At 42.8% G+C, this 21,784-nt stretch overlaps 1 protein-coding gene across 1 annotated transcript in view; it reads left to right on the top strand.

Annotated features, from left to right (window-relative positions):
* ZDHHC1 (zinc finger DHHC-type containing 1) overlaps positions 1-20,006 on the top strand; it is a 28,357-nt gene extending 8,351 nt beyond the window's left edge. Inside the window, exons 4-12 of the mRNA XM_060788050.2 lie at positions 1,154-1,329; positions 3,955-4,056; positions 7,374-7,498; positions 7,816-7,974; positions 11,363-11,475; positions 11,982-12,067; positions 13,850-13,943; positions 16,610-16,733; positions 19,380-20,006. Coding sequence (XP_060644033.2) covers positions 1,154-1,329; positions 3,955-4,056; positions 7,374-7,498; positions 7,816-7,974; positions 11,363-11,475; positions 11,982-12,067; positions 13,850-13,943; positions 16,610-16,733; positions 19,380-19,918 — 1,518 coding nt within the window. The 3' untranslated portion in view covers positions 19,919-20,006. The remainder of the gene's footprint in view (positions 1-1,153; positions 1,330-3,954; positions 4,057-7,373; positions 7,499-7,815; positions 7,975-11,362; positions 11,476-11,981; positions 12,068-13,849; positions 13,944-16,609; positions 16,734-19,379) is intronic.
* Positions 20,007-21,784: the final 1,778 nt, after the last annotated feature.

Genomic DNA, 21,784 nt, shown 5'->3' with positions numbered 1-21,784 from the left:
ATCTGTCATTGCAGACTGCTTTTCCTGACTATAGGATTGTTAACATTTGAAGCATTATGTTATGCTTCTATAACTAATATATTTATGCTTAGAATAATAGAATTGGAAGAGACCACATGGGTCATCTAGTCCAACCCCTGCCATGCAGGAAAAGCACTCCCGACAGATGTCCATCCAAGGAAGGAGGCTCCATCACACTCTAAGGCAGAGTTACACTGCTGAACAGCTCTTATAGTCAGGACGTTCTTCCTAATGTTCATGTGGAATCTCATTTCTTGTAATTTGAATCCATTGCTCCATATCCTAGTCTCCAGGGCAGCAAAAAGCAAGCCTGCTCGCTCTTACTTGTGACATCCTTTCACCTATTGATACATGGCTCTCATGTCTCCTCTTGCCCTTTTCTTCTGAGGCTACATATCCCCAGGTCTTTAAGCCACTCCTCAGAGGAATTAATGGTCTCGAGACCTTTGGTAATTTTAATCACCCAGCTCTGGACACCTCCCAGCTTGTCAGTATAATAATAATAATAATAATAATAATAATCTTTATTTCTATACCGTCCTATCTCCCCGAGGGGACTCAGTGCGGTTTACAACAGAAAACTGGCAAACATTCAATGCTGGCATAACATAACAAACAAATCAAATCATAAACAATAAAATAAACAACATCAGGTGTACTTATAGAACAACTCAAAAATAACAAACTTAGATATTTAAATATATAAATCAAACATTTAGAACATGTTTAGTACTAGATCTAATGATAGCAAACACTCAAAACATTAAAAGTAAAAAGGCATTTACAAGTCAACAGGGCTGAGGTGGTGTCCCAAGTCAGAGTGATTAAGGTGCTGGCCGAAAAAAATTATATTGCACAATTCCACAAGTTAAAGAGGACCTATAAGGGTCTAGTTCTTGGCTCATGTTCAACCTGTTGTCCGTTAAGACATGGTACTTGTGCCGTATTGATGTCTGTTTTACTTTTTTACATGAATAGTTATTTTTACCTGTAGAGCTAGTTGGTGAAAAAAGCCTTTGGAATTTTTTTAACTGAAATTATTTAGAATTGATGTTGTGTTCTTGTGAAGAGGAGCTTAAAAGGTAGCAATCAGTAAATTCACAGAAAGAGTCCTTAACTGTGCCTATATCAGTGTCCTGGAATTTTTTTTCTCTGCCATCTAATTGTTCATCTTACAGCTGTTTCTATTGACCCAGCCGATGACAGCGTGCGGCAGAAGAATTACAAGGGGCCACTGGCTGCATTCAGTCGGAGCCAGCATTCTCATGTCATTGAAAACCGTCACTGTCACATCTGTGATGTTGATGTGCAAGTATTTTTTAAGTCATACCCTTGTTTGCCCTATGAGCTTAAAGGACAGTTAGTATTGAAAATATCAGGTGAAGCATGCAAGAACCATAATAGTTGTGCAATAAGATCTTATCATTGTTTACTTGCACCTTGAGCAGTTAGGGAACTAGGAATTTCCTGAGCTGATGCTATAAACATGTTGACTATATATGTCATAAAGAAATCCATTTTCTGTTAACTTCTCCAATTATAGTTATTCAAAGAATATAACTATGTGTTGTCGAAGGCTTTCGTGGCAGAAATCACTGGGTTGCTGTGAGTTTTCTGGGCTTTGTGGCCATGGTCCAGAAGCATTCTCTCCTGATGTTTCGCCCACATCTATGGCAGGCATCCTCAGAAATTGTGAGGTCTGTTGGAAGCTAGGCAAGTGGTTTATATATCTGTGGAATGTCCAGGGTGGGAGAAAGAACACTTGTCTGCTTGAGGCAAGTTTGAATGTTGCAAATGGCCACCTTGATTAGCATTTAATGGCCTTGCAGCTTCAAAGCCTGGCTGGGTGATGCCTGGGGTAATCGTTTATTGGGAGGTGTTAGATCCCAATAAGGCCGCCCTGAGTCCCCCCTCAGGGGTGAGAAGGGTGGGGTAAAAATATAAGAAATAAATAATAAATAAAATTAACGGACCCTGATTGATTCTTGCGTGGATTTCCCCTGCTTTTTGAATGTTGCTCTTTATTTCCTGTCCTCATTTTAGACTTTTTTAATACTGGTAGCCAGATTTTGTTCATTTTCATGGTTTCCTCCTTTCTGTTGAAATTGTCCACACGCTTATGGATTTCAATGGCTTCTCTATGTAGTCTGACATGGTGATTGTTCGAGCGGTCTAGCATTTCTGTGTTCTCAAATAATATGCTGTGTCCAGGTTGGTTCATCAGGTGCTCTGCTATGGCTGACTTCTCTGGTTAAATTAGTCTGCAATGCTTTTCATGTTCCTTAATTCGTATTTGGGCAATGCTTCTGCGTTTGGTGGTCCCTATGTAGACTTCTCCACAGCTGCATGGTATATGGTAGACTCCTGCAGAGGTGAGAGAATCCCTCTTGTCCTTTGCTGAACGTAGCATTTGGGGAATTCCAGACAAGAATCAATCAGGGGCAGCTAACACCTCCCAATAAATGATCCCCCCCAGGCAGCAAACAGCCATGCATTAATGCTGCAAGGCCATTAAATGCTAATTGAGGTTGCTGGTTTTTTTTGTCATGTCAGGAGTGACTTGAGAAACTGCAAGTCGCTTCTGGTGTGAGAGAATTGGCCATCTGCAAGGACGTTGCCCAGGGGACGCCTGGATGTTTTGATGTTTTATCATCCTTGTGGTAGGCTTCTCTCTCTTTGAACCTGCGATCTGTTGGTCTTCAGTCCTGCCAGCAGAGGGGTTTAACCCACTGTGCCACCGGGGGCTCAGCTAATCGAGGTGACCAATTAAAACATTCACACTTGCCTCAAGGAGACAAGAGTTCTTTCTCCCACCCAGATATATAAACTTCACTTGTCTAATTTCCAGCAGATCCCTCAACCTTTGAAGATGCCTGCCATAGATGTGGGCAAAATGTCAGGAAAGAGTGCTTCTGGAACATGGCCATACAGTCTGGAAAACTCACAGCAGCCCAATATCACTATCGCAGTGATTCTTTTCGTGTTGGCATAGTTCTGTGTTACTTCTTTTCTTCAATACAGAAGCTTTCCCCAAATTTTATGACAGTGGCACCACTATCTTGTACTGGTAGCATCGATAATACTGAGAAGGGACACTTCTTTTTGTTTACAAGGCATGTGCAATCCATGCTTCAAAATGGTTCTAAAGTACTTACAAAACTAAAGTTCTGGTGATGAAAACTAGGGGGCGCTGATGCATTTCTTCTACAGTGTTGCTAAAGTTCTGGTGGTGAAAATTTCAGAACTCTAACAAAACTTTCAAAATTTCATTATAAATGGCAGTTCCTAATTGGTTCCTAATCATCAATAATGAAATAATAATGAAATTTTGCAAGTTTTGTTAAAGTTCTGAAATTTTCACCACCAGAACTTTAGCAACACTGCAGAAGCAAAGCACCAGCGCCCCCTAGTTTTCACCACCAGAATTTTAGTTTTGTAAGTACTTTAGACCCATTTAGAAGCATGGATTGCGCATGCCTATTGTTTACCCAGTGAACTGCCCTGTGCTAATGATTCTGTTATTGCCTAAAATGAAGTTTTGCAAATACGCTGGCCTCAACCAAAGAAGGCAACATTAGTTAAGAGTGCAACTATAGTGCAATCCTCTACCTTTTGTTGGGATGTGGATTATACCAAATATATGAATAGGCTTAATTGAAAGAGAAAGTGAATATATGGAATCTGTCTTCAATTCCAGCATGCTACACTGACATACATTTTTCATCGTGTTGTAAGCATATAATGTAGCTGGGGTTTATGAAAGTTACTTTTTGGGTTGTAAACCCCAGAATCTCCAACCAAAATGGCTTGTGGTAGTTATAGCCCCCAAAATTGTGTTTCTGTACTGGGGTTTAGGACACATGTAGACTGTCATTTGCTCTGATCTCTTTCTTAAAGTCTAAATTAACATGAACCTTTCATTCTTACTGTTAGGAGCTCTAGATCAAAGCACTGTGGGACCTGCAACAAATGTGTGTGTGGATTTGACCATCACTGCATGTGGCTCAACAATTGTGTGGGACAGAGGAACTATTGGTATGGATTGTTGACATCTCCTTATTGACTCACACAGGCAAAGTTACTATGGAATAGAATCATCTATGTGCTTTATTTTACTGTGTACTTCAGCTACTTCAAGACTTGTTATTGGCTTTTTGCCTTAATAAACTACACTCAGGAAATACATTTATCTATATAAATAAAAATGTAATGTTCGTTTGTGGGATTAACAGAATTCAAAAACCAGTGTGCGAATTGGCACCAAATTTGGACAGCATACACCTTACAACCCAATGTATGTCCTTCACTCAATTTTTTTTGATTTTGTCATTTGGGAGTTGTAGTTCTTGGGATTTATAGTTCACCTACAATCAAAGAGCATTCTGAACTCCACCAATGATGGAATTCAACCAAAGGTGACACACAGGACTCCCATGATCAACAGAAAAGACTAGAAGGGTTTGGTGGGCATTGACCTTGAGTTTGGGAGTTGTAGTTGACCTACATCCAGAGACCACTGTGGACTCAAACAATGATGGATCTGGACCAAACTCGGCACAAATATTCCACATGCCCAAATATCAACACAGATGGAGTTTGGGGAAATAGACCTTGACATTTGGGAGTTGTAGTTATTGGGATTTATAGTTCACCTACAACCAAAGAGCATTCTGAATACCACAAACGACAGAATTGGGGCAAATTTTCCTCGCTGAACCCCATCACCAACAGAAAATAATTAAGGCCATCCAGTCCAACTCTCTTCACCAGGGCAAGAAAATCTAATCAAATCCCTCCTGACAAAGAGCCATCCAGCCATAGATATAGATATATATGATTCACACACATAGAGATATAATATCATAGATTTGAAAGGGACCCCTAAAGAAGGAAAATGATATATTGCATATTCCAGAGTAGGCAAACCAGACAATCTCCACATTAACACTGACAAAGAGACAACAAGAAATACTGTTTACCCACAAGCATAAAGAAATTACATAGATTAGAAACCAATACTTTATTTTCCAGATCAACAGACTGGGTCACAGCAATGCGTGGCAGCGGACTGCTAGTAATAAAATAAAATTCAAAAAGAGATTGCGATTACATCAAAATTAGCATTATTACTTATACATGATAATGTAATTCCCTTACAAGAAGAGAAAGAATTGGTTTCTAATTTAATAACAGCAGCTAAATTGTTAATAGCAAAAAACTGGCAAGAAAAAAAAATTCAATTAGAAGAATGGTATAGGGAAATTTGGAATATAGTGATTAATGATAAGCTAACTTGCAATATTATAATTAAAAGGAGAATATGTAAACAAACAGACTTTTGTAAAATATGGGGGAAATTTATTGAGTATGTGTTTAATGAGGGAAAGGGGTATAAGCCAGCAAGAGAAACGTGAAACAACATGAGTTGGTTGGTCCTGGTGAAGGAGGCACAAACTAAGGGGAAGAGGGAAAAAAAGTATAATAATAATGATAAAGAAATACAATATGTATAAGTTGATAAAAGGTATGTGATAGAATTATATGTAGCATAAGTTGTAATGGAAATTTAAAAATGATAAGAAATATGATTAAAGATGTTTTTGATGTTTATTTACTGTTAGATTGTATATAATATGACATACTCTTTTGTCTAAGATACTGTAAAAAGAGAGAAAAATGTATGCTTATACATTTTGTTGGACAAATTTATAAATAAAATCTTTTTAAAAAATAAAATAACATTTGTATTTAGTTAAGAGAAGCACAGATTAGAATTTAAAGAGCCAAACAATGGGGACCTTTGACTCTGGCTAGGACAAGTGGACATTCAATTGATTTTCTTGGTCTATTATATTTGGCTTTTGAAAACTAAGTTTTGTGTTTGTTTAATAATCCTGGAATAAATTATGTCTGTTGTAATTCATCTTGACTTAAGTGTCCCAGGTCAAATACAATATTTGAGAAAGTGTTACTCCAGTGTTGTTGCACACACTGTGTTTCCCTTGAAAATAAAACAGAGTCTTAATATTAATTTTTGCTCTAGAAGACGCTTTAGGGCTTATTTTCAGGGGATGTATTATATTTTCAACTTTCATTTATTCATGTGCAAAAATGTACATTTATTCAAATAGAGTCATGTCTTCTGGGACATCATAATAATATTATATCATTTTTTTCATGTCAAGGGTGATATGAGAAACTGCAAGTCGCTTCTGATGTGAGATAATTGGCCATCTACAAAGATGTTGTTTAGGGGGCGTTTTACCATCCTGTGGGAGGCTTCTCTCATGTCCCTGCATGAGAAGCTGGAGCTGACAAACGGGAGCTAACCCCACCTCCGGATTCTAACCGCCGACCTTTGGTCAGCAGTCCTACCAGCACAAGGGCTTAACCCATTGTGTCACTGGGGGCACCATTAGATCAATAATATTATTTATTTATATTTTATTATATCTTAATACTATTTTATAATTCAATATACGTTTGGCGGGGACGAGGGTCAGGGGCCTTCTCGTTGGTAGCCCCCCGCCTGTGGAATTCGCTTCCCGTGGAAATTAGGTCATCGTCATCCCTCCTCACCTTTAGAAAGAAGATAAAAACGTGGCTGTGGGATGAGGCCTTCAGGCAATTAGGTTAAAGGACAATTGATGATGTTTGTCTATGGCTTGGAAGTGGATTCGGATAAGTTTTTTAATTGTTATATTTGCTATTTTGTATTTTATGATGCGGCATTGAATTATTGCCAATTGGAAGTCGCCCTGAGTTCCCCCTAGGGGTTGAGAAGGGCGCGGTAAAAATGTTCAAAATAAATAAATACATACATACATCCGTCATGTGTTAAAACAGATGTACTACCGGTAAATACGTCCTTCTGGCTGACGATTTTAGCTGGGCTTGTTCTGGGAGGTAGAGCTTATATTGTGAGCATCCTGAAAATTCATGCTAGGGCTTACTTTCCAGTTAGATTTTATTTCCAGGAGTATGTGTTCCTCTGAGCTTTGTGCTCATTCCTTTTGCTCCTGAGCCTAACCAGCAATATAATACTCAAATCAGGCAGGAGCATAGCCATGATAGCATTCTTTAAGCCAGGCATGGGCAAACTTTGGCCCTCTAGGTGTTGTGGGCTTCAACTCCCACAATTCCTAACAGCTGGTAAACAGGCTATGATTTCTGGGAATTGAAGTCCAAAACAAGGAGGACTGAAGTTTGCCCATGCTTGCTTTAGGCAGTCATGTGGTCCTATAGATATAGCACATAGATTATAATCCTGTATCAGTTTTCCTAACATCCAAACTTTTTCTGTTAAGCATTTTGCTAAAACGGAACTAAGGATTCTTCTGCTTTTTTGGCAGGCTCTTTCTGAACAGTGTGATATCTGCCATCCTTGGCCTTCTCCTAATCCTGCTAGTCGCTTTCTACGTCTTTGTGGAGTTTTTCCTTAACCCTATGAGGTTGCGCACAGACCAGCACTTTGAAGGTATCAGACTGCAATCTGTCAGGGGATATATGCAATTGTGGCCATGATTTTCTTGGGTACTTGCAGGCAAGCGGACACCTCAACTAACAAGCGTTCTGACAATCATGTACTGTTATGGTCCTCTCTAGGACCAATAGAGCACTGTGTTGTGTATGCTCAAAAAATCTTGGATGTTACCCGCTATAACCTGTAAACCTGCTTACGTTTATTTTTTAGAGAAAGCACTTTCCACATCCTCTCTCCCATTGCCTTACTTCAGATGTTCCGCTGGAGACACATGGCCTACATTACGGTTGTTTGATCTTTCTGTTTTCTAGGCTTGCAGAACCAAACAGATGTATGGTTTGTGTTCCTCCCTGCTGCCCCCATTGAAACCCAGGGACCAGCAATTTTGGCTTTGGCTGGAGTGCTGATTCTCCTGGGATTGCTGACTCTGTTTTTATTGGGCCACTTGCTGATCTTCCACATTTATCTCAGTACGTATCACATTATTGCTCATTAATTGTATTCCTGACCCATTGCACGCTATAGAAGCAACTGGAAATGTTATCTCTCATTTCAAATTCCTTGTTTTCTCTATTATTTATTTATTTATTTATTTATTTTTACTAGTTTGGGGACCCGGTGCTGCCTGGGTTATTTGAGAAAGGAATTGTGTATCAAGGTTGGTCATATGGCTCCCAGTGGTCTCAGGAAGTTAGTGAAGGTACTGCGAGTCCCATGATCTGTGGTCCATCCTCCTACAAACTGCACCAGGATGGAGAGTGGGTCATGGGGGCTCTGTGTGCCAAGTTTGGTCTTGATTGGTCATTAGATGAGGGTTGCAGCAGTCTTGGGAAGTGAGTGGAGGTACTGCATCATCCATGGTCTGTCCTCAAAAGTGCACCAGGAAGTAGAGTGGGTCATGGGGGCTCTGTGTGCCAAGTTTGGTCTTGATTAGTCATTGGATGAGGGTTGCAGTGGTCTCGGGAAGTGAGTGGATGTACTGCAAGTCCCATCATCCATTGCCCATCCTCCCCTAACCCTTACCAGATCGCAAAGAGGTCATGGGGGTTATGTGTGCCAAGTTTGGTCTTGATTAGTCATTGGATGAGGGTCGCAGTGGTCTCGGGAATTGAGTGGGGGTATTTCAAGTCCCATCATCCATTGTCAGCCCTCCTCCAAAGTGCAGTAGGATGTAGAGTGGGTCATGGGGGCTCTGTGTGCCAAGGTTGGTCTTTATCAGTCTTTTGTTGGGGGCCACAGTGGTCTGTGGGAACCGAAGGGTTTGAAAGTACTATAAATCCCATCATCTTTTGTCCGCCCTTCCCCAAACTTAACCAAGATGTAAAGCGGGTCATGGGAGTTATGTGTGCCAAGTTTGGTTCAGGTCCATCACCCGTGCTTGTCACAGTGGCCTGTGAAAGTGGCATTCAATCAGAAAGCTGCCACATACACCGCCCTCCCTCCGCATACAAACACTGACTTTTATTATATACATAGATTTACAGTATTTATATTCCGCCCTTCTCACCCCGCTGGGGACTCAGGGCAGATCACAATGCACATATAAATGGCAGACTAGGGCCTCTTCCACACAGCAGTATGAAACCCACATTGAACTGGGTTATATGTTGGTGTGGACTCAAGACAACCCAGTTCAAAGCAAATGTTGTGGATTATCTGCCTTGATATTTTGTATTATACGGCTGTGTGGAAGGGCCCTGGGACACAATGGACCAGTTGATTCAAATTGCAGAAAGAAAGATTCCACTTTATCAAAGACTGCTTACTTAAAGATTGTTTTTATACTGTGATAGGATGCAGATTTGTGCTGACTTTCAAACAATGAGATATTCGCAAGTAGCATAGACCTGCCCACTCCTGCATTGTGACAATATTAAATATCACATTATCTTGCCTTTGAATTTATGTATTTATTGTTTTCAGTGGCAGACCAAACAGTTGCATTGCATTTTTTAACAAACAAACAAACCACAAAGTTTGCAAGCTTGGTAGTTGATTAAATGTCCTTTGACCAGTAGCTGGCCACTTGGAGTGCCTCTGGTGTTGCCGCAAGAAGGTCCTCCATGGTGCATGTGGCAGGGCTCAGGAAGCATTGCATCAGGTGGTCAGCGGTTTGCTCTTCTCCACACTCGCATGTCATGGATTCCACTTTGTAGCCCCATTTCTGAAAGTTGGCTCTGCATCTCGTGGTGCCAGAGCGCAATCTGTTCAGCGCCTTCCAAGTCGCCCAGTTTTCTGTGTGCCCAGGAGGGAGTCTCTCATTTGGTATCAGCCATTGGTTGAGGTTCTTGGTTTGAGCCTACCACTTTTGGACACTCACTTGCTGAGGTGTTCCAGTGAGTGTCTCTGTAGATCTTAGAAAACTATTTGTTGATTTAAGTCATTGGCATGCTGGCTGATATCCAAACAGGGGATGAGCTGGAGACGTCACTGCCTTGGTCCTTTCACTATTGGCTGCTACTTCCCGACGGATGTCAGGTGGTGCAGTACTGGCTAGACAGTGTAATTTCTGCAGTGGTGTAGGGCGCAGACACCCCGTGATAATGCGGCATGTCTCATTAAGAGCCACATCCACTGTTTTAGCGTGGTGAGATGTGTTCCACACTGGGCATGCATACTCAGCAGCAGAGTAGCATAGCGCAAGGGCTATGCTACTCTATGCTACTTCACTGTGTCTGGTTGTGATCCCCAGGTTGTGCCAGTCAGCTTTCGTATGATATCATTTCTAGCGCCCACTTTTTGCTTGATATTCAAGCAGTGCTTCTTGTAGGTCAGAGCACGGTCCAGAGTGACTCCCAGATATTTGGGTGTGCTGCAATGCTCCAGTGGGATTCCTTCCCAGGTAATCCTCAGAGTTCGGGATGCTTGTCTGTTTTTGAGGTGAAAAACACATGTCTATGTTTTCGATAGATTAGGGATCAGCTGGTTTTCCCTGTAATAGGCAGTAAGAGCACCTAGAGCAGGGGTCCTTAAACGTTTTAGACAGAGGGCCAGGTCAGAGTCCCTCAAACTGTTGGAAGGCCGGATTATAATTTGAAAAAAATATGAATGAATTCCTGTGTACACTCCACATATCTTATTTGTTGTGCAAATAAAACACTTTAAAACAATACAATAATTAAAATGAAGAACAATTTTAACAAAAATAAGCTTATTAGTATTTCAGTAGGAAGTGTGTGCCTGCTTTTGGCTGATGAGATAGGATTGTTGTTGTTATGTGCTTTCAAATCATTTCAGACTTAGGTTGATCCTGAGCGAGGGCCAGGTAAATGAGCTTGGAGGGCCGTATCCTGCCCCCGGGCCTTAGTTTGAGGACCCCTGACCTAGAGCTTCAGAGAACTTCTGTTCAACCATCTCAAAGCTCCCTGCTTGAGCAATGATGGCATGATCATCTGCATAGATGAAATTCTCTGTCCCTTCTGGCAGTGGCTGGTCATTTGTGTAAATGTTGTACATGGATTGAGCAAGCACGCTCCCCTGAGGCAGGCTGTTCTTCTGTTTTCGCCATCTGCTTCTCTGGCCCTGGAACTCAACAAAAAAGCTCCTGTTTTGTAGCAGATTTGTAGCACCTTATATATAACTATGAAGTGAAATCTAAGATGTTATATCTATATAACATCTTATCTATATATTATATAGATAATTGTTCCTTATATATAACTATAAAGTGAAATCTAAGATGTGACTGAGACAAGTGTTCAGTGATTGTTTTAAACTAGTTTTAGGCTGGAGTTATAAAGGCTGTGGGAACAACTTACAGATATCCTCGATGTTGAATGCTTTAATCATAGCAGCTTTGTTCACCTGACAAATGAACTGGCAGAATATCTGTCCTTTTGCCCCTTTTCCCCTCTTTAGTGTGCCATCGAATGACCACCTATGAATACATTGTGCAGCAACGTCCCTCACAGGAGATGAAGGACCCAGACAAGCAGCTAGAATCCTGTCCTCCCCAAGTGAAGCCCATTCAGGTAATGGCTCCTTTCAGAACTTTATGTGTTTGATGCTTTGCCATTGTTTTGGTCTGCGCAGTAACTAATAAGCATTAGCCATGGTGCCATGGCCATTGTCTCTGATTGAGAGGTCCTTTGCCAGTGTCGCATCCCACTACTGATGCTTCCCAAATGGTAGGAAATAGAGTGATGGTTATTTAGTAATTGAGGGAGTTCTAGCACTGGAACTTCTAAAATTCTAAACTCATTCAAGCATTTCATAATCTTAAACTGTTGCCAGCCAACTCTTTCACTTTTATCAACTCAAAATTGCAATCTGGGGGAATGGATGAGGGTTTTCCATTGTCCTTGAAATGAGTTGTGCTGACATCATTTAGTATCTGTGCTAAACAATCCAAACATTTCTTCGTTGTCCTGAGTTGTGGAGGTAGTTTGCAGAAGCAGGTTTTGCAATAATTCTGCGTTGTGAAAAATTTAGGATCATGCCATGTCTGTTTACTTAAAATTTCTCTTCTTTGTTTCAGGAAATGCAGTTTTATACAAGAAGCTTTGGCTATACCAATCCTGAGATTCAGATAGAAGACTCTTCTGGATTGGCATCTGGAAAAGAGTGAGTAGGCCCAATGCTAAACTGAGGTTTCCTGTCATTTAGTTTAATCCAGAAGTTACTGCAATGCAGTGGTTCTCAACCTGAGGGTCCCCAAATGTTTTGGCCTCCAACTCCCAGAAATCCTAACAGCTGGTAAACTAGCTGGGATTTCTGGGAGTTGTAGGCCAAAGCACCTGGGGACCCACAGGTTGAGAACTACTGTTGTGATACCACATTTAACTGTGAAATAAGTTTCTATGTGATCTGTTCAGTATAATAGTGTCAATAAAAGCATTTCGAATGACAGTCTGACATTATAGTCAAACTAGAACTGATGAAGTAAGGCAGGTATGGGCAAACCCAGGCCCACGGCCCAGATGCAGGCCCTTTTCTCAAACCCTTCTCTCTCTCACCATCCTATCTTTCCTTCCTTCTCTTCCCTTCCTCCTTCCCTCCCTTCTTTCCTTCCCTTCCACTCTTTCGTCCTTCCTTCTTTCTTTCATCCCTCCTTACCTGTCTCTTTCTCCTTCCTTCCTTCCTTCCTTCCTTCCTTCCTTCCTTCCTTCCTTCCTTCCTTCCTTCCTCCCTCCCTCCCTCCCTCCCTCCCTCCCTCCTTCCCTCCTTCCCTCCTTCGCTTCCTCCCTCCCTTCCCTCCCTCCTCTCCTCCCTCCCTTCCCTTCCACCCTTCCTTGCTTCCATCCTTCTTTTCCTCCCATCCATCCATCCTTCTCTTCCTCCCTCCCTTCTCTCTTTCCTTCCACCTTTCCTCCCCCTCCCTTCCTTCCCTCCCTCTTTCCCCCTCCATCCTTTCTTCCCTTCCACCCTTTTGTCCTTCCTTCGTTCATTTTTTTCTATCTCCTTCCCTCTCTTTCTCCTTCCTTCCTTCCTTCCTTCCTTCCTTCCTTCCTTCCTTCCTTCTCCCTCTCTTCCTCCCTTCCTTCCCTCCCTCCTCTCTTTCCTCCCTCCCTGCCCTTCCACCCTTCCTTGCTTCCATCCTTCTCTTCCTTCCTCCCTTTCATCCATCCATCCTTCTCTTCCTCCCTCCCTTCTCTTTCCTTCCACCTTCCATCTCCCCTCCCTTCCCTCCCTCTTTCTCCCCCTTTCTTCCCTTTCGCCCTGTCTTCCTTCCTTCCTTTGCTTTTTTCTACCACCTTTCCTCTCTTTCTCCTTCCATCCTTCCTTCCTTCCCTCTTTCCTCCCTCCCTTATCTCTTCCCCTCCCTTCCCCTCCACTCTTCCTTCCATCCACCCCTCTTTTCCTCCCTCCCTTTTGTCCTTCCTTCCTTTTCTTTTTCCTTCCTCCTTTCCTCCTGGGGGATGTTTACCTGATGTTGCCTTCTTTAGATGCAAATGCTTAGTCTTTAAAACATAGTCCTCAAGGATTATTCTCACCTACATCTATGGCAGGCATCCTCAGAGGTTGTGAGACCTCACAACCTCTGAGGATGCCTGCCATAGATGCAGGCAAAACATCAGGATAGAATGCTTATGGAACAGGAGCATACAGCCCAGAAAACTCACAGCAATTCAGTGATTCCAGCCATGAAAGGCTTTGACAATACATAGTCCTCGTGGCTAAATAGATTCATCCCATTTTGTAAGTCAATCAAGTGGCTCTCAACTCCTCACAGAAAAAGGCTCAAATATCCACTCCCTTTATAAGGTATGTGTTTTGCAGGTGAGACCCTGTCTGACTTGGGCATGTAATTAAATTTGGTATAATAAGGTGTGTTCTTATGGTAGTATGTACAAGTCCATGGCTGATTGGTACGTGAGCCACTGACATCTTATTTTCTGCTTTTAGCTTATCCACATTCTGCATCCACAGTGATGGAACAGAGTCCAAAACCATCCTATTCTCTGAACAGTTCGAAGCACAGACTAGAGACCAGCCACAGGTGGGTGGAAGTAGTTCCTTACTATATACCTTACTGTGCTCCTATGTCTCCAGCTCCTGAACTGTTACACTTTTCACATACTGAATTCATAATCATCTGAACTTTGTATTTGCTCTTCATCTCTTCCCTGTTGGGTAATCATGCCCACTCTGCCTCAGTTAGAGGGCATTTTAAATGGTTCATTATGAAATTATGTCTTTGGTCCAAAAGCAAGGGGCTGGCTGCTGGAGCTGATGAACAACTACACTGCATCCTGTCAGATCCCCAAAATCTGGAGGAAAGCAAGAGTCATAGCCATCTTGAAACCAGGCAAAGACCGTAATGATCCAAAAAGCTATAGACCAATCTCCCTGTTGTGCCACCTCTACAAAGTTCTGGAGAGACTTATTTTGCACAGAATTATGGAAAAATAGACCCATGTCTGATTCCACAGCAAGCTGGCTTCAGGAAAGGCAAAAGCTGCACATCACAAGTGCTGAACCTGACTCAGCACGTAGAAGATGGCTTTGAAAGGCAGCAGATCACAGGATTATTTATTTATCGTGTCATCAGCAACCATTGTATTACAATTCTAACAGAGCAAAACAAACACAGAGATTAAAAAGAAAAAAAAGGGAAAAAATAAAAAAAGGAAAAAAAACACACACAGATTTTGCAAATTTGGTATTTGGTTAAATGTCCTTTGACCAGTATCTGGCCACTTGGAGTGCCTCTGGTGTTGCCACAAGAAGGTCCTCCATTGTGCATGTGGCAGGGCCCAGGCTGCATTACAGCAGGTGGTCAGTGGTTTGCTCTTTTCCACACTCGCATGCCGAGGATTCCACCCTGTATCCCCATTTCTTAAGATTGGCTCTGCGTCTCGTGGTGCCAGAGCGCAGTCTGTTCAGCGCCTTCCAAGTCACCCAGTCTTCTGAGTGCCCAGGGGGGAGTCTCTCATCTGGTATCACCCATGAATTGAGGTGCTGGGTTTGGGCCTGCCACTTTTGGACTCTCGCTTGCTGGGGTGTTCCAGCGAGTGTCTCTGTAGATCTAAGAAAACTATGTCTTGATTTAAGTCGTTGACGTGCTGGCTGATACCCAAACAGGATATCAGCCATCTTCATAGACCTGTCAGCAGCTTATGATACTGTGAACCACCGCCTCCTCCTGAGAAAAATGTATAATATCACAAAGGATTACCACCTCACCCGCCTCATAGGAAACCTGCTACAAAACAGGAGCTTTTTTGTTGAATTCCAGGGCCAGAGAAGCAGATGGCGGAAACAGAAGAACAGCCTGCTTCAGGGGAGCGTGCTTGCTCCATCCATGTTCAACATTTACACAAATGACCAGCCACTGCCAGAAGGGACAGAGAGCTTCATCTATGCTGATGATCATGCCATTACCGCTCAAGCAGGGAGCTTTGAGATGGTTGAACAGAAGCTCTCCAAAGCTCTAGGTGCTCTTACCGCCTACTACAGGGAAAACCAGCTGATCCCTAATCCATCTAAAACACAGACATGTGCTTTTCACCTCAAGAATAGACAAGCATCCCGAGCTCTGAGGATTACCTGGGAAGGAATCCCACTGGAGCATTGCAGCGCACCCAAATACCTGGGAGTCACTCTGGACTGTGCTTTCACCTACAAGAAGCACTGCCCGAATATCAAGCAAAAAGTGGGCGCTAGAAATAATATCATATGAAAGCAGACTGGCACAATCTGAGGATCACAACCAGACACAGTGAAGACATCTGCCCTTGCGCTATGCTTCTCTGCTGCTGAGTATGCATGCCCAGTGTGGAACACATCTCACCACACTAAAACAGTAGATGTGGCTTTAATGAGACATGCCTCATTATCACAGGGTGTCTGCGCCCTACACCACTGGAGAAATTACACTGTTTAGCCAGTATTGCACCACCTGACATCCGCTGGGAAGTAGCAGCCAGTAGTGAAAGGAGCAAGGCAATGACATCTCCAGCTCATCCCCTGTTTGGATATCAGCAAGCACATCAACGATTTAAATCAAGAAATAGTTTTCTAAGATCTACAGAGTCACTCGCTGGAACACCTCAGCAAGCGAGAGTCCAAAAGTGGCAGGCTCAAACCCAGAACCTCAATCAATGTCTGATACCAAATGAGAGACTCCCTCCTGGGCACACAAAAAACTGGGCGACTTGGAAGGCGCTGAACAGACTGCGCTCTGGCACCACGAGATGCAGAGCCAACGTTAAGAAATGGGGCTACAAAGTGGAATCCTTGACATGCGAGTGTGGAGAAGAGCAAACCACTGACCATCTGCTGCAATGCAACCTGAGTCCTGCCACATGCACAATGGAGGACCTTCTTGCAGCAACAGCAGAGGCACTCCAAGTGGCCAGATACTGGTCAAAGGAAATTTAATAGACTATCAAGTCTGCAAACTTTGTGTTTTGTCTGTTTGTTAAAAAAATGAAATGCAACTGTTTGGTCTGCCCCTGACATGATAAATAAATGAAATTAGAGCACACATGACTGTTAACATTTCAGCTCATAGCTAATAGCATGGCATCCTCTTGGTTTTATATGGCTGTAGTTGTATTTTTATTCCTTTATGCTTTACTTTTCCTCCATGAAGTTCAAGGTGAAGTACATAGCCATATTGGCACTGCCTCTAAATTGAAACTACTTTGTCTTGATGTGTAGCTGCAGAAAAAGAAGAAAAGGAAAAAGAGAAAAAAGTTGCATAAGACACCTTCTTCATTGCGGAAAGAGAGATTGAAGATGAGCGCAGTTCCATGGTCTGCTCCTCTTCCAGCTTTACAGTCAGGTAAGATGAGAAGGAGGAATGTCTTCTGTGGAGTGTCTTCCTTTATCTTCTTGAAACATTTCCTCTTAGGAGAGCAAAATGCCTCCTCAGCATTACAGAGGATACAAATCGTATAATCACATTCGAAGGGAAGGAAGAGAGAAAGAAATAAAGACAAGGGAAGGAAGGAAGGAGAAAGAGAGAGGGGGAAGGAGGGCAGAAAAATATACATGTCATTAATTAATGAATTAAAAGCTTCTGTGTGTCTTTTAAATGATTTTATCATTTAAAATCAGAATTTTTGATTATTTTAATTGTTTTAAATTATTATTATTATTATTATTATTATTTATTAACTTTATTTGTACCCCGCTAGCATCTCCCGTAGAACTCGATGCGGCTTACAAAGGCCAAGGCCTCAAACACAACATAACAATACACAACCTAAAGCAATTAAAAAATTAAAACAATTAAAGCAAAATTAAATAACGAGCAATAAACAATACACCAGGACACAATAAAACTGGGCCGGGCCAGAGTAATGGGTACAGGATTAAAAGTGCTGATGTGACAGGTGATATGTAAGGATTATAGGGTAAGTGCAGTGTGCGGTGTACGGCAATCTTAATTCTAATAAAGTGCTTCTGGGACTTGATATTGGAGATTTCCTATTCTGGGAAGGCATATCAGAACAGCTAGGTCTTCAAGTTCTTTCTAAACACTGCCAACGTAGGGGCCTGTCTAAGATCTTTGGGGAGGGTGTTCCAGAGTCGGGAGCCACCACAGAGAAGGCCCTGTCTTGTGTCCCCACAGAGAAGGCCCTGTCTCATGTTCGGGGTTTTTATAACTGATCCTTTCTGGAAGCCACCTTTAGGACCCACACTGGGAGAAGGGCAACATACAAATTACATAATAATAATAATAATAATAATAATAATAATAGTAATAGTAATCTTTATTTATACCCCACCACCATCTCCCCAGTGGGGACTCAAAGCGGCTTACATGGGGCCAAGCCCGAACAACAAATTACAATAAAAATAAAACCAAAACACAAACGAAAACGTAAACAGCAACATAATAATACAATAAAACATGTAAATACATAACAATATAAAGTTACAATAGACGCAATCACAATGACAATGGGCAGGCTGCATGTCATGATTAAAAGAGAGACTAATTAAAACTACCGTATATATTTGAGTATAAGCTGACCCGAATATAAGCGAGGCACCTAATTTTACCACAAAATACTGGGAAAATGGATTGACTTGAATATAAGCTGAGGGTGGGAAATGCAGCAGCTACTGGTAAATTTCAAAATAAAAATAGATACCCATAAAATTATATTAATTTAGGCATCAGTAGGTTAAGTATTTTTGAATATTTACATTAAACTGTAATTCAAGATAAGACTGTCCAACTCCGATTAAACCATTATTCTAACCTTCTTCAATGTAAATATGCTTACATGTCCTCAAATAATAATAGAGTAAAATAAAATAATAATAATAATAATAATAATAATAATAATAATAATAAAGTAAAATAATAAATGTAATAATAACAACAACAACAAAGTAAAATAATAAATAACATTGTCTCGAGTATAAGCCGGGGGAGACTGAAAAACTAGGCTTATACTCGAGTATATACAGTAATTTAAAACTCGGGCGAGATTTATTTATCGTGTCATCAGCAACCATACCATTGTATTACATTTCTAACAGAACAAAAAAAATACACAGATTTAAAAAAAAAACACATATTTTGCAAACTTGGTAGTTGGTTAAATATCCTTTGACCAGTATCTGGCCACTTGGAGTGCCTCTGGTGTTGCCGCAAGAAGGTCCTCCATTGTGCATGTGGCAGGGCTCAGGTTGCATTGCAGCAGGTGGTCAGTGGTGTGCTCTTCTCCGCACTCACATGCCGTGGATTTTACCCTGTAGCCCCATTTCTTAAGATTGGCTCTGCATCTCGTGGTGCCAGAGCACAGTCTGTTCAGCGCCTTCCAAGTCGCCCAGTCTTCTGTGTGCCCAGGGGGGAGTCTCTCATCTGGTATCACCCACGGATTGAGGTGGTGGGTTTGGGCCAGCCACTTTTGGACTCTCGCTTGCTGAGGTGTTCCAGCGAGTGTCTCTGTAGATCTAAGAAAACTATGTATTGATTTAAGTCGTTGACGTGCTGGCTGATACCCAAACGGGATGAGCTGGAGATGTCTCTGCCTTGGTCCTTTCACTATTGGCTGCTACTTCCCGGCGGATGTCAGGTGGTGCAATACCGGCTAAGCACTGTAATTTCTCCAGTGGTGTGGGGCGCAGACACCCTGTGATAATGCGGCATGTCTCATTAAGAGCCACATCTACTGTTTTAGTGTGGTGAGATGTGTTCCACACTGGGCATGCGTACTCAGCAGCAGAGTAGCATAGAGAGACAGATTATTTGCGGAGAAGAGCTCATTATAGCGGGGGTTGAGGAATCAAGCTTTCCCACAGAGGGGGGACGACATATACTCCAATGACAGAACATTGAGGCTAAGCAGTAGTGTGGGATTGTATACCTACTCTCCAAAGGCGCAGTGGAAGAGCCAGGTTTTAAGATCCTTTTTAAAGGTTTCTAGGCTATAAATAACATGCTGTTCCTGCTTTTAAAATGTATTTCCAGAGTTGTCCTTCTCTGCTGCCACCTCTTCAGCCTCCTCCTCCTCCAGCCTCTGCCTCTCGGTGCCGCCCATCCTTCCTAAAGCTGTCACACCTCCAGGCAGCAACGCTCCTGTCCAGGCTGCGGGTCCCCCTGCTGATTACCATTCGGAGTCTGCTGAGTCCATGGAAGAAATCCCTGTGGCTCAGACACGTCTGGGGAGCAGTGCATCTAATGCAGCTCCCAAGGGAAGTTCTCGGCATCTCCCTTTGCCTGCAGTCCACTTCCGAGGGGAAGGGCAGATGCACCCGAACGCTGGGCCCAGCACAGAAAGCAAGAACTGCCAGATGCCACCAGGGAAGCAGGTGGAAGAGCTACAAGCCTCTCCTCAGACCCCAGCTGTGTTTGTGAGCAGAAGCAGCGGGGAGCCACCTGTCCTCAGCCCCTGGTCCGAAGACATGTCGTCTGAACCCTCTCACAGAAAACACTCCAGCAAACGGCACAAAGCAGGCCACCAGGACAGCCAGCTTTGGGACTCAAGTGCCAGCTCAACAGCAGCTTAAAGATCTGTTGTCCTAGAAGCCATAACATCCAAGGAGAAACAGGGGCATGGGGATTGCTCACTTTCCAAATATATTTCTGTTCAAGGAATTAATCTGGAGTGATCTTTCTTGCTCTCTGGAGCTGACTGGTCTTGGCTCCTGGCTCCTTGCCTTTTTTGTGTGTTATGGGAAATAGGTTTATTCACTAGCTTTGAAAACTCCTGCAACCAGGTCTGTAGTCTTCCTTCAAAGTTTGATCAGAAGCCTGAAGATTTCCCAGCTGACTGGGAGATTTATTTACTTATCGCGTCAGGAGCAACCAGACAGTTGTATTACATTTTTAACAAAACAAACAGACAGACAAAACACAAAGTTTGCCAGCTTGGTAATTGATTAAATGTCCTTTGACCAGTATCTGGCCACTTGGAGTGCCTCTGGTGTTACTCTAAGAAGGTCCTCCATTGTGCATGGGGCAGGGCTCAGGTTGCATTGCAGCAGGTGGTCAGTGGTTTGCTCTTCTCCACACTCGCATGTCGTGGATTCCACTTTGTAGCCCCATTTCTTGAGGTTGGCTCTGCATCTCGTGGTGCCAGAGCGCAGTCTGTTCAGTGCCTTCCAAGTCACCCAGTCTTCTGTGTGCCCAGGAGGGAGTCTCTCATTTGGTATCAGCCATTGATTGGGGTTCTGGGTTTGAGCCTGCCACTTTTGGACTCTCACTTGCTGGGATGTTCCAGCGAGTGTCTCTGTAGATCTTAGAAAACTATTTCTTGATTTAAGTCATTGACGTGCTGGCTGATACCCAAAAAAGGGATGAGCTGGAGATGTCACTGCCTTAGTCCTTTCATTATTGGCTGCTACTTCCTGGCAGATGTCAGGTGGTGCAATACCGGCTAGACAGTGCAATTTATCCAGTGGTGTAGGGCGCAGACACCCCGTGATAATGCGGCATGTCTCATTAACAGCCATGTCCACTGTTTTAGTGTGGTGAGATGTGTTCCACACTGGGCATGCGTACTCAGCAGCAGAGTAGCATAGCGCAAGGGCAGATGTCTTCACTGTGTCTGGTTGTGATCCCCAGGTTGTGCCAGTCAGCTTTTGTATGATATTGTTTCTAACACCCACGTTTCGCTTGATATTCTGGCAGTGCTTCTTGTAGGTCAGAGCACGGTCCAGAGTGAGTCCCAGATATTTGGGTGCGCTGCAATGCTCCAGTGGGATTCCTTCCCAGGTAATCCTCAGGGCTCGGAATGCTTGTCTGTTCTTAAGCTGGAAAGCACATGTCTGTATTTTAGATAGATTAGGGATCAGCTGGTTTTCTTTGTAGTAGGCGGTAAGAGCACCTAGAGCTTCAGAAAGCTTCTATTCAGCCTTCTCAAAGCTCCCTGCTTGAGCGGTAATGGCACGATCATCAGCATAGATGAAGCTCTCTGTTCCTTCTGGCAGTGGCTGTCATTTGTGTAAATGTGGAACATGGATGGAGCAAGCATGCTCCCCTGAGGTAGGCCATTCTTCTGTTTCCGCCATCTGTTTCTCTGGCCCTGGAACTCAACAAAAAAGCTCCTGTTTTGTAGCAGGACTGGGGGATGCTTGCTTTCTTATCCCAAGTGATCTTGCATAACTTATCTTGCCTTGCGTGTCTCCAAGGTGTTTAAAACAGCGGTAAGTCCTCAACTAGCATCCACTGACATCTTTTTTCACATCTCTGAATTGGAAGATGCAAAGAGTATGACACCCCATACAGCAGGCCTTGGAATCATGCAGCTCTGTTGGGCTGCAACACCCAGCACTCCTCACTCCACCATATGTCTTTGCTCTTCAGATATGGTTTAGTCACGCATTATAAGCGTTGAAAGGGCAGAGTCCTCTTGAATCAGTTCTCACCTCTAT

This window comes from Anolis sagrei, chromosome 8 (assembly GCF_037176765.1).
Source record: "Anolis sagrei isolate rAnoSag1 chromosome 8, rAnoSag1.mat, whole genome shotgun sequence".
Classification (NCBI taxonomy): domain Eukaryota; kingdom Metazoa; phylum Chordata; class Lepidosauria; order Squamata; family Dactyloidae; genus Anolis; species Anolis sagrei.
The sequence above is the reverse complement of the archived record's forward strand: the minus strand, read 5'-3'. Positions and strand labels throughout refer to the sequence as shown.